Raw genomic sequence first — 17,882 nt, 5'->3', positions numbered from 1 at the left:
ATATTTATTCACACACATGCTCTTCATTCACTTGGAAGCTGTGCGATTTCACGATGTGCAGAATGCACACTGGAGAAAACCCACCACGGCAGCACAGGCTCTGCATGCCCAAAGGAGGAGACAATCTTTCACAGTGCCAGCAGTGCTGGGCAGCACCCCTCCCTCTGGAGGAAAACAGCTCGGGCCAGGATCCTGCTGAAGCCAGGAAAGCCGAGAGAGTGCCTGCTTAGGCTCCCCTCTAAAAGCAAGTCTATTATGAGCACTCCTCCTCCAACACCCCTCCTGGAGGTTGCCTCTGCTCACAGATCAAAAGCTTCCGTGGAAACCTTTTCCACTGTGATTCTTCAATGAACCAAACGCCGGCACAGGACGCACGAAGGGGCTGCCCTCTCCCCCATCCCTCTAACTTCCCTGGCCCAGAAGAGCACCTCTGAGGAATCGCCCCCCAGACCCTCGCGGGACGCCAGAGGCCGAGCCCCCGGTCTCCGTGCGGCGGGCTGCGCTGCGCGGGGCAGCCCGAGGCGCGGGCCCGGGACGCGGGCGGGGCGGGGCGGGGCGGGGCGCGCTGGCCGTGCGCCGGCTGCCCTCTCCCGGCAGCCCAGCGCCAGCGCCAGAGCCGCCCGCCACCGCGGGGCACCCTCGCTGGCACGGCACGGCGCGGCACGGCAGAGCCGAGGCTCCCAAGAGCACGGGCTATCCGGCAGCAACGCGCTGCGGCACCTTTGGGTACCTAGAAATAACAGCTGCACAGGTGTTATTCAAGGGGTTTTAAAAGAATTATATCTATCTATCTATAGATCTATATATATCTATAGATAGATATGTATATGCTGAGGACCCCCAGTCCCCCTCACCCAAGAGCTTTAAAACCACCTCAGTTTTAAATTAGTAATGTACAGAAGAACTTTTCCCCAATAAAAAATACCTAAAGTAGCGAGCTGTTGCCACAGGATGCTGTCAATGCCAAAGGTTTAGACAGGCTCCGAAACCATTTAGAGAAATTCAATAAAGAAAAAAATCTATCACAGGTGACTTTCAAAAAGAATAAAAATCTATAGTCAGGAAATCCCAAAGCCACAGGATTGCTTCACGAACACAGCAGAGGGGAAGTATCCCCGAATCTTGGCGCTGCTCTCTCTGTTTTAAGTGCTTGCTATTAGACACGGTCAAAGCCAGAACACTGGAAGGCAGAGACCTTCCGTCTGACCCGGAATAGCTGCTTTCATGCCCTCAATAGGATATCATAGCTATCAACAGGCTATTTTCTCTGCACCATTTGGTTTTAGTCCTACAACTGATCCAGACTACTTCTAACCCACATGCCACACTCTGGCATAATCATTCAGAAGGGAAAATCTAAACAAGATGCTGTCCCTCTTGCCAAAGGAACTGAGGGGCTTGGGAATCTCTAAGATAAGACACGGAACAGCACTCATATGGTCACCACAGGAGAAAAGTGGTCTCCTGGTACTCTCCCAGGGATGACTCACATCTCCTCTCTTTAACCCTTAAGCAGAGATGAGAAATTGTTTGAATCAGAGGACTCAAACATGAAAAGAATTTGTATTACATCATCCAAGCCCATTTCCTGCCAACGCCTTACAACCCCAGAGCTTTGGCTGGACTATTCATCAGCAAGGTATTTGTTACTTCCCTTGAGAAGCTGTTTAGAGGTCTTAAGGAGCTTACTTCGAGGAAGTCTTCCCATGTATCTGAATTAGTGCACTCCTTAACTATTTCTTCTCTTACAACTTCTTTCCACGTGGTTACTTACTATCTTTTGTTACTGATTATGAGAAAGGCACGCACTGGCATGGAGTTTGCTGGATATGTTTCTGGAAGGTATTCAGGGCTCTGTAAGGAAAGGATTCCGTGCCTTATGTTCAGAGATTAGAAAGGCAGCAGACATGAGGGAAGAGTGGAATAAATATACAGCCAGAGTGATCCACTTGCAAGACTCATGTCAAATGCAAGACATTGTGCTTCCTGTATTATTTAAGGGGTTAGATGCTAGGAAATCTGCTAAACAAAGGAAAGGAGAAATTTGGGGGAATGTGGCTAATATAAGCACAGAGACTTGGTTCAGAGTGAAATATCAGAAAGGTTTATAACAGGCTAAACTATTTGGTGGTTTGTGTCCTACAACTTTTTTAATCCCACTTACTGTATCTTTCCTGCAGCATCTTAGGGATATAGTCTGGGCTTAAGAAAACAAGGAACCACTTCTTCATGCTTTAAGTGATCTAGCAAGTGCTTGACCAAGACACTTGGACACCAAGTTCTGGATTCAGGGGAGATGCATCACCAGATTAGTCTCAGTGGATCTTGCTTCTCCAACTCATCGCTAATTGTTTAAACTTCCATCTGTAACCAACTCCTCCTTCAGGTTTTAGCTAAACATTCTGTTCTCTATCTTCCTTCTCACATACCACAATTTACATTGTTTTCACTTAATTCTCTTCACTCTTTCAACACGTTTTTACCTTCTGAATGTATTGTGAGTTTTAAGTAGCATGGGATGCAATCTGGTAAAGGGCTTCTCAGGTTCCTTCCCTCCTGCAGTGTTACATGGCTTTCCATAAGCACATCTGAACCAGCCCAAACTCTTCATAGCTTCATGACACAGTAACATCCCAGCAGTTCCCCCACTATACACTCTTGAACCCCTTTGTGTGCAGCCACCTCACAGATGCTTCTCACCTCCTGAATACATTGGACATTTTTGCCCAGACTACATTCTCTGAAATGAAGCTCATTATTTTCTATGGGACACTGCAGGTAAGTCAGTAATAGAATATCCCTTCAGTCCTGTCTAGTACAGTGTGGAAACATTTCATTGCTTGCCTGAAGAGGGGCTGTAGGAGCCAGGACACAGCAGATTTGGCAGGCTTCTCCTAACCCACCTAATTTTAAACATGAGGAAAGTGCTTAGTGCAGTTTTCCCTCATTAGTTTGGTCCCATCCCAGATTTCAGGTTGACTGCTTTCAAGCCAAGAGGGACTCCTTAAAGTACCAGGAACACCAAGCATGATCTTCTCCATTTTACATGGAGGATCTCAGAGGCTTCCTGATCTTTGTCCTGGCTGTTTACTCAGAGTAAGGTGTTAAGACTTTATTTCAGCCTCTCTAGAACCTCCCTCTGCCCCTGAGTTTAATAATTTGTATTAAATACACTTTTCATATGAGGAGCATAAGAAACAAACAACCCAAAAAACACACAAACCATGATCCTTTCTAGCTCCTGAATAACTTTACACTTCACTGCCACCACCTCACAGGTTACAGAGCTACATAACATACACACTGGAGGTTTTATTTTCATGGTCAGTTACTAGGACGAAAGCAAATCAAAAACTAAAACTTTTCAGGAAGACTACTTCGATTTGAATTTTTGAGACAGGGAGTCTTTGTTACAAAAATGACCAAGCAGGGCACTAGAGAGACTGTGGTTGGTGCTATTATGGTACAAGTGAAAACAAAACAAGTAACCAAATCATTTTTCTCCAGGATGACATTTTTGTTTGCTTCATGGCAAGAGCATCTCAGGTCTGTCGGTACTAAATCAAGAGGTTCTTTTGGGTGGATATCCTAATCAATGCTGGGTGACTTAGCTGCTAATCAAGTTATGGCAATATTCCCAAATTCACACTTTATCCACATAATGGAGAAGAGGAAGATAGGTGAAGGAGCCTCAGACCACACAAACGAGAGAGGACAGGTTTCCCCCCCTGAATTCTGTGTGGAGATCCCTGCTGTTTGCTGCCAAGAGACCGACAATGAGCAGCAGTGCCTCTGTGCAGCCAGCTCCAACAGGAAGCCCGGTGACCTGCTGTCCTGTCTCCCCATGAGAGCTCTCACACACCCTTCACATCTCAGGATGAAGGTCTTCCTTGCCAAACTCCCTACATCAGAAGGACTGGGCAAAGAAAACAAACAGGGAGGGAAAAAAGCAACGGGGAGGCTTCCTGTTCTCACAGGCTGCCACCACTGCTGCTCAGTTTCCCCTCACCAGGCTGTGGCCCAGGGAAGGCAGCGCACACATCCGCCTGGAGCCAGTGATGCCCCGTCAGATATTCCAAGGCATCAAGGGAGTGAAGACCCAGGGGGAAAGGCGGACAATTGGAGAGAATTTAACAGCATTTCACCTTAAGCTTGAACTCAAAATTGAGAGGATACTGATAAAGCTGTTCCTAGCAGTTGCCATAGGCATCCACTACCTTGGGCTGAAGCCTCATCTACATACAGGAGAACAACAGGTCAGCCTAGTGAGTGCTCAGATGGAAAACCAGCCACTGAAATTAAGCTGTTGAAGGAAATGTCACTTGTGATAGGTAACGATGTTTCCACCACATTAGCACCAAGCCAATGGCCCAGTTTGATTTAAGAATTGTACTTAGGGAAGTACAAGCTTTTAAAAGAGGCTTCAAACCAATATCCTAACCCGCTGTGATAGCTGAGGCTCACTTTCCATAACAGAAGAGGTATAATAGCTCTAACATCCTGACCCAGTTCTGGTATGTGCAATTACCTCCTGCTTCCATAAACTCTCTCTCCTCCTCTCTTCCCTTTAGTGGCAGCTAAACAAGGTGTTCTTGCTATTTTGCTTCCTGTTGGGGAACAAAATTATTCTGTGCAGCTGCCAAATTCTGCCACGGAAGTGCCAGCATTCGGCACTCTAACAAATCTCAGATCTCATGTATAATACGCTTGGACATGAAAAGCACTAGAGCAATATAATATAGGCCTTGGCTATTTACAAAATGAGCTGGCACAGTCAGCATGCAACAGCCTTCTGGAAGAAGAATATGTATTCTTGATGAGTTTGTCTGTCTGTAAAAGCTGAATCAGTATAGCTGTACCAGTCATTTTCCATGTTGAGACCAGCTCAAAGTACCTCAGAGCTGTTTGTCACAGCTTGGGAAATGAAGCAAAGAAGTCTTGGTTCACTGCATTTTAGGCAGGCGCTTGCATTACAAAAAAAAAAAAAAAAAACAACATTTTGTTGGCAGACCTAACAGAGGGCTGAAAAACCAAATAGTCCCGAGGGAATAAGCTCTCCTCACCAAAAGACCTAGTTCTCATCTCAGTTAGCAATGTTACACTATGTTACACCAATATTCTGTCATTTTCTCTTACCATGGGCTTTGTCCCTGCCATCAGCCTAGCTCTGGGAAAAGGAAGGGTATCCTGCCATTCCTGAATGACCATGAGGCATCCACAGAGCAAACCTTGAATTCTGAGAACAGTCTCAGAGAGGTCTCCAGCTCCTTACAGGACTGTCACATAGATCCAGTAGTGCAATACTTCAGCAACAGAAAGCATTTTTTTAGGCAAACTTATACAATAATGATTTAGCACACATGCTCCCCAGGTCCTATGACCACAAAATGTCCAGCAAGCCGGCACTCTGGTAGGGCAGGGGAGGAACAAGGGGGCTGCACAACCACCCAGAGCTTTGGGTTATCATAAAGCAATCACACAACACCAGAATTCTGAGAGAAAGAGCCTCAAAAGGAACCCCATCTCATTTGTTTCAGTACTGCTGCCCTGCATGGTGACAACAGGGCTTAAATACGTGGGAAAAGATACAAAATAAACTCAGTTCTGGAGACCTAAGCATTCCCAAGGGGCCAAAGTGGGGACTCAAACCAATCACACATTTCCACTGGCAGGAATAAAACTCCAATAATCTCGAACATCTGGGTATGATTTAACCACTAGAGGGTGTAAAAACAGCACAGTGAAAGGTTTGCAGCCAGCAATTAACAGCATTCAGAGCCTAAAGGAACGAAAAAGGCATTCAAACAAATCAAGGAGGAGTAGGATGCTACATAAAGTGAAAGAAAGAGCAGAATTTGACTACCGTGGTCACAGGATGAAAAGCCCTAAAAATAAGCTCTGCTTGGTTACTTCTCCTTAAGAAAACAGTGTGGGAAAAAAAAACACAGTGCAAGTACTTACAGTAGAGAAGTGCAATGGGGAAGAGCACAATATACTGACTTACCCTCACCAGCTCAAATCCAGCTCCTAATTTGAGGAAATCCAACACAGTTGCTCCTGTATCTCATAATTACTTTGTTACAAGGTAAGGACCCCTACACATATTCCCACATCACTTCCTCCTTTCCCAGTGCAAAAAAGCAGGTGATGGATCAGCCACTGCTGACCTCCCATGCCAGCCCCAGCCTGTGGCAACAGAAGACTTCTTTTTCTGCCGCTATCAAGTTAAAGGCTCGCAATCAGATTAGCTAAAAGCCTTGAAACCTCATTAGTGAAAACCAGATCTGAGTTTAAGCTGCTTCAGGGACACAAGCAAGACAGAAGGACAAATACTTACTACGGATCAAAATGTTGTAGAGAGCAGGAAGAAAAAACAAAACAAACAAAAAACAGCCAAAAAATAATTTTACACACGTTTGCTAAATGAAAACACAAGTGAAACTGCAGCTCTTTGTCCTCCAAGAAAATTCCATAAAGCTATCTGCCATGTGAAATACATACACACACTTTCTAACATTCATTACTCCCTGTGCTCACCCATATAGAGCTCCCCAGGGCTGCCCAAGCTGTAATTCCCATTTCACATCCTGGCTGTAATATACCTTCCCATGCCCATCTATGCTGATCTAGCAACCTGCCAGCAACAGCAGTTCTGGACATTCAAATCATAAGAGTTTTCATGGAATGAAAAAGAGAAAACCTGTGAAGTGGGATGCACTGGTAGGTATCAAAACACCCCTAAACGGGAAGTAAAGTGAAGCCCCAAAATAAGGTACAGAAGGTACTACCAGAATGGGAAAGCCAAAAGATGTGAGCCACTTTAAGGATCTGACTGGCTCTACCTCGCAGCCTAGCTTACCTCACTTAGCCTGGACAGAGTAGGAACACAACTCTCACAGCATCCCAGTGTGTAGTATTTATTTGTGCTAGTTAGCAGTTTAATACATCCCAGAAGACATTCTGAATAATTTCCTCCTACAAACTTATACTCACATACCAAGCACCAAAGATTTAAGCTCTTCAGTTGCTGAAGCTCTACTATGCTGCACTTCCTTTACAAAAACATCTCCCATTAAGCTGTTATTACATATACCCAGACCTCATCAAGAGATGATGAAAATCACTTTCTTTATATAGCAGTACCTGAGAGTATTAAAGAATTTGATTTTGGTTTTGTTATTTGCTCATTACTGAAATGTGCTGCATTATTGATTTTCCGTGCATATTAATTTCCTGCTACACTGGTTCATACTCTGCTTTGCAGAGTTATGCTGCAGAACACTGAAAAAAACTGCATTCTAAGAAGGGAGATTTAATGTGTGACAGTTGTATCTTACAACCATTAAATTTCATTTGTTCCAAAGCATCTCCTCCTTCCATCGTGCAAATTCATCAACTGGGATTTCTCTGTCTTCTGTCAGGAGGCAAGAGAATGCTTACAGTTGCAGTGCACTGAACAGTGTAATTTTTACTGCTGTAGGAACACATCCTGAATAAGAGCAAGGGGCAGGGGCCCTGCAGGACTTGAAAGGAATTCAAGACAAGTTCACAGATATTAGAAACAACCCAACAGGACGTGTCATTCCCTACTTCACTAGCAAAGCAGACTCTCACAAAAACTCAGTGTTGTTTTGCTCCCCAGATGCCAGAATTACAGCAATAAGTATAAAACAGGGCCAAGCATGTAGTGGCACTGAACAACTACATTCATTAACACTGAGGAGATACAGTGAGAGCTTAGAACAGGGATTCTAAGCTGTGACATTTTTAAGAATCAAGAACTTCCTGAGCTGTTAGTAACGTGGATGATATTTAACCCCTTACCAGGCACCTTGCCACATATTGCTGGAAGCCATAAAAACCCAGTCAATTAATCACATATGTCTCCACAAACAATCCACAATAGAACAAAACTATTTCCATCTCATAACATGACAGCCAGGAAACTGTCAGACAAAACACTAAGTGTTCAGAGATGCACGGACACATACATTTACTGCAATCAGACACTTACTTGATTGTCTCTTGCTGGATAGCCATGATAACCTGAAGTCAGAGGCTCGTTCTGCAAGACAAGAAAACAAAGAGTGAATGTAGGAGTTACAAGGAATAGAAAGCAAGGAAATATAGGCCTGTCTTAACTCAGCCAAAGACAAGACCCTGCATGAAATGGGGGAAGAATGAGCTAAAGTATTCTGCCAACTTCCTTTTTTCCATGTAAGCCAATACACCTAAAATTTATTTTCAACTGCATATGCCAAATTGTGTAGAAGGAAAAAAAAAATCAAAGCCATAAAATAAGCATAAACTAATCCTACTCTACCCTCTGTAATATCAGTTATGTATAATTTTGGTCCTTTTCCAAAAAATTTTGATATGCAAACACATTTACTATGATGAAAACTGAACAAAACAGAACATAAAATTACAGAAGCTATTGTGCACCTTGCAGTCTTGAAGAAATGTTTCCCTAAACATTAGCTGTAAATGTGTCATTTTTTTCCTTTTCAAAACAATATTAATAGTTTAATATGAAGTTAAATAGTAGTCGATGTAACTTCAAACACCCCAGTAAGCCTGTGCAATATCTCAACTCCCAACAGGAAATCAATCCTCTAGGCCTCATTTCTTCAGCCCAGAAGGGATTCTGAGCCCATGTGTTTGGTCACATATTGGCAGCTCCATCATCCTCTCTGCAGGAATATATGAACCTCCAACACGTCTCAAATTTCTCTATGAAAATCCCTGGACCCATCTCTATTTTAGCAGTGTGGTGGAAATTAAGATAACATAATACTTCCTAAATGTTTATTTCTGTTTCTAAATTTATTTTTGGTTCCTCTCCCTCTAACACATCCTCTTTGGAATGGGGAAAGGGCACTCACGTGCCTCAGGCATGCATCTTTCTGTCTGAGCAGAGAATAAACTAAACTAGATGAAGTCTGTATCAATTCCACCCTGGTATCCCTGTGCATTCACAAGCAACTCCCAGCAGAATACTAGGAGGAAAGGAGGGAAGAGGGAAGAGGGAAGAGGGAAGAGGGAAGAGGGAAAAGGGAAAAGGGAAAAGGGAAAAGGGAAAAGGGAAAAGGGAAAAGGGAAAAGGGAAAAGGGAAAAGGGAAAAGGGAAAAGAAGAGCCACCCTCCACAATCACTTTCTAAGTTTATCTCCTGTTATGACTTGTGAGTAGGAACTCTTAAGTCAGCCCTGCACTTTCTCCAGCAGCTCTTGGGGAAGAAGAGGAGGGAGAGAGAGGCCCTGACAAAACACAGCAAAACAATCTCAAATTGTCAAAAGCAAATACATTATGGGCATGAAGCTGATTGGGATGTACAATCACTGTCAGGAAAGAGGGTTTTTTGAGATGTTTTAGGTTTTGTGCTGAGACATTTGAGTGAAAGGCCAGCTCCTACCAGAGAGAGGTCTCCTACCCTACACAGGGCATGTGGCCACTGGCACAATTTCACAGTTTGCACACAACACAATTGAACAGAATTCCTGCTGAAAAACAAGGTGCTATTACTTCCGTGCAGAGACTAGCAATGCTATTTAAAGTTTGTATCCATCCTCCCTCTCTTCCTCTTTACCTCAAGCCTGCCCAGGGGATTCTCTATGGAAACCTGCCAGGAAACAATCACCCTCTCCTCCTGCTCTCATGCTACAGTAGCATGCACAGTATGAAAGCTTCAAGGACAACAAAAGTTTTAGCAGCCAATTTTTGGGGATTAACAGGAATTAATTAGGCTGGCCACTGTGTGAGTACATTCTCCTCAAATACTAGCAGCCAGAAAGCAGGTTAAGCACAAAACTCCACAAACTATTCGGAAACAGAAGGAAAACCACAGAAATTGGAAGAAGCAAATGGAGACCATCAACTACAACACCACTCAAAGCTTTTGGGTTTAAACTATGAACTTAAGTAAGAACAAACAACACCATGATGGAAATGTAGAGTTAGACTTTTTCTCCCCCGGTGTTAAGTACAACTTATAAACACTGTGATTGTTTATCCCACAAAATACAGTTTACCGATGTCAAAATACCATAAACATCCACCCTATATCAGGAGAGATGGTCTTCTCTTGAAAGACTATTCCAGGCATGCTTTTAACAGTACTCATACACACACCTGCAAGGTCAATATCTCAGACAACTTCCTGTGCAAGTCTCTCTCAATACCCTGAAAACCAGAAAGATTTCTACACAGAGAATAAGGAATTAATGAACAACTTGCCCTTACAGATATTAAAGATATTGAGCAGTGAATGCAAGCTGAAAGTTACAATAAAAAAAGAAAAATATAATTGTTATTTTCAGGAATATGTTCTTCACATAAGGGACTAATAAAGAGGGACGGTCATCACGAGACTGTAGCAGAAAAGAGACAGAACTGAACTTTGTGGGATTTCCTGAAATCACAGAACCTGGATGCCAAGAAACCACAGCTAGAAACAGAAAAGTTTCGAAAGCAGAAGCAAATCACAAAAGTGTGAAGAGAAAGATGGTTACAGAGATCTGAGAGCAGTCTACAATATGTAAGAAGCCAGAAAGAAACAAGAAAAACTGAATGGAGGGGGAAATGCCCCATATCCCAAAATCTCTACTTTGCTTTTTGGAGGATGAATCTCACAGAATGCAGACTATTAATGTCTGAGGGATACGGTTGCATCAGGAGGTAAAGGAAGAGGTTAAAGAGGATTATATTGGTGAGAGTTCCAAGATAGCAGAGGTTAGAAAGAGGGCAGCAGCTGGAGCACTAAGGTCACAAAAAGGCCAAAGATATCTCTTTGCCTTTCATACAGCAATGCTACCACCAAGTACTGGACTGTATGCAAAATCCCTGCTGTGCGTATCATTGCTCTAATTGAACTTAACTCTCCAAGAGAAGGCAGGAAGCGCCTAGGGAAACCGTCTCCTGCCAATAATCTCCAGTGCTGCCAATTTTACAGGTCACTAATGGTGAATCTGGGGCCTGCTGCATGATTATTCCATACGGAGTTTGCTTTTGTTGAAAACTAAACAGAGCAAGAAGTGAAAGCGTTAAACTCCTGCAACTGGAACAGCACAGTCCAGCAGCATCCACACAGAAAACCCCTGCTAGTAGGCAATCTAAGGCAGCAGGGGCTGGGGATACAGCTCAATCTCCTCCTCTGACTGCACATGAACAAAACTAATCTCACCAAATGGAAGTGGAAAAAGGAGAGGGAAGGTTTGACACAGATAAGTACCCACCACAAACATAGAGGGACTCTGCCTTCTGGCAGCAGCCTGATGGGAGAGGGAATCCCCAGATAACTCCATCCCTTTCGCACAGCTCCCTCCTGCCAATTACATTCTCTTTTGATGCCAACATGCAGCCAGACATTCATAAAGAAATTGAGTTAGGTAGCACTAGCCTGCAAAATCAAATCAAACTGCCACTGGGATGTTTCATTACTTTGTTTACCACTGAAAGGCATTTCTCAGGCACTTGCAATTTGCTTTAGAGTAGGGAGAATAAAACTGGAAGCTAATACCAGAAATCAGCTTTCTGCAACACGTATTGGGATTTTATTCAAACCATATGGATGATCTCACACATGGGCTTCCACACTTCCATTGGATGGATGACCACCGTGGCTGTACCCTAGTGACAGCCTCTGTGCGGGCCAACTAGATTTGACTGGATAAAAGTCACAACTCAGTCAAATCCACTAAGTCTTCAGCACCCATTTATTTCAAAGTTTTCCCATTCTTTTATTTCCCAGCCTTGCAAACAGAAGACCTTTTCCATCGGCACTTGCAATAGTAAGGTCTGCCACAAACTTCAATTCACAGGTACTGCCTCAGGTCAGAAGATAAACTCAGCACAGTAATTTGCAGATGACTGAAGCTCAAAGTAGATCCTCCTGCACATGCAGAACAGCCAGGCTTTGGAGTTTTGATACCTCCCAACTTGACAAGTTCTAAGACCTGCAGAATTAGACACATCTTAAAAACATAAGGAACTGCCAATCAACAAAGATGCCATTAAGAAGTGATCACCTCTGCAGGTGGCACTAACTTATGAAAGGCCTCAGAGGACTGGAATAAAGTCATTCCTCTATGGAAAACATCACAACTCTAACACATAATGGAAGGTCTGAAAGTCCTTCTACTCTTTTCTTAAAATTAAAACTAAATTTTAGCTTTAAAATGCAATAATCCTATTTCTGAACTAACCTGACCCCAGAATCAATCTCTCATCACAACTTGCCGTTTTGCCAGATGCAACACTGAGGCCTGATCAGCAACTCCTTCCTGATAGCTGAATGAAACCTAAAGTCTGCAGATGAAAACTTTGCTCGTAGGAACCGTTAGCTTAGCAAGTTCATCCACACTTCCCCCAGCCGGAAAATCAATTCCTGCTGAATCTAAGCTTCAGCTTAAAGTGCTGAGTCCTTTCCATTGCAAAGATAATCTCAGAAACATGACCAAACAATCTCTTCCCTGGATCTGCAGCATTCCTGCTTTGTGACAATGCCAGGATAAGTGGAGTGAGGTTAATGTAGTCCTTTCAAGTTCCATAACCACCTGCTGGTTTCTGAACAGCAGCAGGGAAACTCACAGGAGCAGCTCATCTGTCTGTGCTGTGACTGCCCCCAAGAGCTACGGGTAGTGCAGCAACCTGGTAGCTTGGAATGAAGCAACAAGGGAGAGTTCCTGCACCAGAAAGCCAGAAACCCTGGGACTATACAGAGCAATGAAAAAAAGGCAACAAGAAATTACCTGTTCCTCCTGAAAGCAAAATGGGATTTTGAAGTGATGAGATAGCACAAGCTACACATTTATCAGACTTGTACTAGACAAACAGAAGCCACTTTCTCAGAGCACAGTGAATAAGATGTTCACAATAAGAAAGAAAAAAAAGGCTGAAAACACTGGCTACAAAGCTATTAATCTGAAAGTGACAGTTGTGAAAAAGTAAAGACCATGAGCCAGACAGAAATCCCAGTGCTGTTCATCACAGCCCAGTGGTTTCACCATCTTTTTTTACTCCTTGCATACAGGAAAGACAGAAACCCTGTGCTGGGGAAAGGCGGGGTGGGTGGGGGGATGGTCTTGAAAAAGGCTTTTTAGTATTTAACTGTGGCAGAGCACTGCTAAAACTGTAAATGCCTTGATCTTATTATCAGTTGCTAAGAAAATAGGCAATTCTTTATCAGACCCTTACTTGCACAAATTATTGCATATAAACAAAAAGGAAATGACCATTTCTTTGTCCAAGTGTATCTGATGCATTCAGTCTGCCTCCTCAATTGTGTGTGCTGTCCCCTACCCCAAATTGTCTTTAGATAAAATTAATGTGGAAAGTAGCATCTAAGGGTGAATTACCAATTATTAATGAAAAATTGAACTAAGCATTTTTTAAATGGATCTTAATGTCACCCTTCTCCCCCGATACTTATCCCAATTTGATATACAGCTCTTGCTAATCACTCTGCAGCACCAATAACTGTGTCTATAGTATGGGACGCTTCCCTTCAGCTGTCTTCACTTTCAATTAAACTTGCTTCATGGCTTTGGCTGTTTTCCACATGTGCAGACATCATCTAGCAAAGACCTTCCATTTATCTGCTTCCTTGTTAGTGCCCTGACATCAACAACCTGTACAATTTGCTGGATGCAAGTAGCAGGACTTACATTTTACTTTTCACCCACTTCTCACCCATCCACCCCACTACGCCCCCTTTTTTTTAAGCGTATTTGGGGACTACAAGCTTGAGATTTTGATAAAAGCCACCACAACAAGTACACTGTGCACGGCTGCCCTTGATGGCTGGGAAGAATGCCGGCTAGCACAGCCCTGGCTTCCAACACCCACCCCAAAGGCTGAGGCCACTTCTTGAGGGAGGGAAAAGCAGGGGCGCAGCTGCCAGTGCAGGGCTCTGGCCGAAAGGACCCGATGCCGTGCCCAGGAGAGAAGAGAAGCGCCCCCGAGGTCCCCTCTCTGCAGCCCAGGAGAGGCCAGGACAGGCTCATCCGGCCCCTCTTCCTTCCTGGAATTCTGGCCCTGCTGCTGCAGCGACAGCAGCCTCCGGCCTAGGCCCCCCCACCCTGCTCCAGGCCTCCCCGTATCCTCACAACACCGTGTTTTCCGCAGAGCCAGTCGGATGGGGCAGGAGAGCTCCCGTGCCGCCGCGTCCCTGGCGCCTCAGAGGGCCCAGGGAACGCAGCCCCCACCTGCAGCCTCACCCACTCCAGCCCACAGCACAAGGGCGTCCCCGTCCCGGGTGCCCACTCCAGCCCCACAGCTCCACAGAGCTGGACACCCACTCTGCAGCAGGCACACGGCACCCACGGAGCCCACGGCCCGCTGCGGGACCGCAGCTCTTCCGCCCGGCCGTCGGGAAGGGGCAGGACCCCGGCGGAGCCCAGCTGGAGCCAGGCCAGGCCTGCCAGAGGCTCCCCGGGCGGGAAGCCCAGTGACACAGTAAAGACAAGAAAGGAAAGTGATGTCAGATTAATAAAAATAGTCAACTGCCCTGAGCAGAGTTTGAATAGTCTGGAGCAGCCGGCTAGGGAAGCCCACAAGGTGGTCAGACAGAACAGAGCAATCTGGGGATGGCTGCATCCCCGTTGACTAGAGCCCCAGTGATGCCACCCAAACGTGTCAGTGCAATCTTCTGTATTTCGAAATACCTATTTTCTTAACTCCAATCTCCTGGCACTTCTTTTCTGTGAAATCATATGTATACAACCAACAGGAAGAATAATTGATTGGTGTAGCAGAGACTGCAGAATGGAATACAGACAAATACACATCTGACCAAACCACACAGAAAAGTTTAAATACTTTCAGGTCTGTTGAAATATTCATGATGCAACAAGTTTACAAATGCATACTCAGGCTTTAAGCTGACAGTGTCCATATGGAGTTACAATACAGAAGTCTAATGCTGCAGAGAAAGGGGATTTTCATACACAAAAAGCACTTCCACAGCTAAAAATTGAAGTATTTTACACATTTCTTTATAACAATGCTGATTCTTCCCTGTTGTTTTTTTTTTAAATAATGGAAGCATCTCTCTGGTCAGAAGCAGCTTTTCTCCAGCTAGGTTTTTCATTTTCCAGATCAGCCCACTGATGTTTTCAGCTACTCAAATATAACTGAAGAGAGACGAGATTTCATTAATTTACTGTAATTTAAATATGCAAAACACACACTTTCTTTGCACTACATAGGGTAGCATCCTCATACTGCTCCAGGCATGAAGAAAATACAGTCTGACTCTGCTGGTCCATGACCTACAGTGGCAACAATAGACCCAGTGCAAGTTAAAGCCCCTGGGAATACTGTGCACCGTGTGACGTCTGTGATCCAGCAAATACAAGGACACTCTGCATGCACAGAAGTCAATAGCACAAAATATTGATTTCCCTCCTCTTTTACTAAGCAAAAGCATTTTAAAATGGCAGTTCATCTTCATTTATGCTCCTACCCAAAAGAAACAGTACAGGACTGATAACAAAGCTCTAAAAACCAGCACTGGTTTTTAGAGCTTTGGATGCCATAATTGTTACACGGGGCTGAGGAAGCATTTCACACATAATTTACACTAAGCCAACTCATTACAGAGCAACATGCTCATGGCATGAAAATCTGGCTTGCTCAAACACGATGACTACAAGCATTCACAAGGTGAAGAGGACTACAGAGTTTTGCCTTAGTAGACGGTTCACTATTCTGTTTTCTAAAAAAACAGGATAGAGAATACAGGAGAGAACAGGACGAGGGAGATGACACCATGGATCCAGAAGGGAAATCAGTTGATCACAAGCTTCTTGGCTGATTTTACAAATGTTCACAGGCTGTTGCTCAAAGGCTAAAAAGAAACAAGAGTACTCCTACTTTGCAAACGAAATTATAGTTGTCATATTACCTTCAGAAGAAAAAAGCTGAAGTTAATTTGTCAGCTGGGTGTGAAGAGGCTGTGATATAAAATTAAATCTTGCTTGCTCTAAGGGAAATTGGCACAAAAAAGAGATAGAGGCTCAACAGCACACGACTCTGACAAAATCATACTGTATACTAAGTGCTGCAGGCAAATAGGTGCAAGAGAAATTTTCTGTGCCCTGGACACACTGGCCTGATTGCATAAGCTGCCCTACATAGCTACAGAAATTTTTTTCCCAGGTTCACATTACAAACCATCTTCCCTTTCACCAAAGACATAAATTGTTCAAGTAGTCTAGCCAAATGCAGTTTCATCTCTGGAATACTGCAAGTGCCCACAGCCAGCTTGAGAAAGGAGAGAAGTGAGGTGGGCAGGCTGATGGGCTGGAGCTGCGATGGCAAGGGGTTAAAAAGCCTGGAGGAGGGAGAAAGCAGAGGGCTTGGGGCAGCCTGCCTCAGCAGCCAGGACTGTTTCTGATTAAGCCTGCAGGACTGTGGAGCTGCACAGGAAGCACTGGGGGGCTGGGGGGTCTCAGAACCGCCATCCCAAACACACTGGAAACCTTTGTGTTCCAGCAGCACCATCTGGAAACAGTTAGAGGGAAACAACTCCCAGGCCTTCCTTCACAAAACAGAAAAAAAATAGTAAATCCACTCTTAAGACCATTAAGTCTGGCCTCTTCATCCCCCTCCTGGAAAGCTCCTCTCCCTGCAACAGCAGGGAACAAAAGGGCACCTCTAAAAGGGAATGAACCCCCTCTCATGCTGCTGCAAGAGCAACTTGCACAGCATGGCAGCTCCTTCTGCTTACGAGGGACACCCAAAGCGCATCCCAAAGAGTATCCAGGGCACTAATTGCACCCAATATGATCAGCTCGGGGGAAAATGGACAGCAAGTCATTCCACAGCTAGAATATCCCCAAATGGGAGCTGTGCACATTCAGGGATACCCTGAATTCTGGCCCTTGAAATCTCCCATTTCTCTGCCATAAATCAGCACATGGATTTGAGAGAACCCACACTCCAGCAGAGACAAATATTCCAGACACACACAAAAGATCTAATTCTGTTCTTGAGAGGACAGAAGGACCATGATGCAAAGCACATCATCATTGTGATGGCTCCCCTACTGCCTCAGAGGTACTAAGGATCAGAAGGGCAGCAGAGACTGATCCAGCCATTTCAACCCCTGACAGGCTCCTTCTGATTAGGGAACAACCTCTTAGTGCCTCAGCACATGTTCTGAAGACAAAGAGGGTGTCTGTCTCCAAAGTGCCATTCACTAGTATTTTAAAAGGGAAAAATAGAGGTCATGACTGTTGAATTTTACCAGAATAAATCCTCATGTAACAGTTTATTACAGGGTTACTCCCCTTGCAAGGGTTCCTATCTCCATGAAGAAATAAAGCCTGCTCTTACCCTTCCCTCCTTGCTTTACCTTTATTCATCTCTCCCACACACATCAGTATTTTTCAGGGTTTTCCTTCTAATTAGACACCAGAGTGCTACACATTTGCCTACAAAATGTAGAGAAGTATCAAAACAAAATCAAAGCTAACCTTTCAACATCCCAATTAAGCAATTCCATACAAAAGTAAGGAGGGATTCCTGCTATAACACAATGCTATTCCTCTACAGAAAACATACCTTTGACTTTCTTTTTACATCCACCCTGTAGCTGACTGCCACCTTCTTATGGGCCACAGACAGGTGGAATGGGATGTGGTCACATGCCAAAGCTCTCTGTAACTAGAGTGCAATTTATAAAAATAATAATGAAAAAAAAAAGTCTTAAAATAACAGATTTTCTAAGTCATTAACCAAGGACTCCTTGGAATCCACTTGTGTTATACAAACCTCCTCACTGCTCATGCAAAGCTCTTGCTAAACATGATTGCCCTGAGTTACCTGCATGGTAGCTGTGGTCACACCTCCCTACTGCAGTGCATATGAAAAAAGATAAAT

At 44.2% G+C, this 17,882-nt stretch overlaps 1 protein-coding gene across 10 annotated transcripts in view; it reads right to left on the bottom strand.

Moving 5' to 3' along the window:
• Positions 1-17,882, bottom strand: part of RBFOX2 (RNA binding fox-1 homolog 2) — a 170,640-nt gene that overhangs the window by 127,175 nt on the left and 25,583 nt on the right. For all 10 annotated transcript variants that reach the window (XR_014616186.1, XR_014616187.1, XR_014616188.1 and 7 more), the window contains exon 2: positions 8,015-8,065. Coding sequence is in view for 4 of the 10 variants with exons in the window: in XM_084206584.1 (XP_084062710.1) it covers positions 8,015-8,065 (51 nt within the window). In the remaining 6 variants the exon portion in view is untranslated. The remainder of the gene's footprint in view (positions 1-8,014; positions 8,066-17,882) is intronic.

The sequence above is a fragment of the Fringilla coelebs genome (assembly GCF_963513975.1).
Source record: "Fringilla coelebs genome assembly, chromosome: 5".
Classification (NCBI taxonomy): domain Eukaryota; kingdom Metazoa; phylum Chordata; class Aves; order Passeriformes; family Fringillidae; genus Fringilla; species Fringilla coelebs.
This window is presented reverse-complemented; position numbering and strand designations above follow the sequence as displayed.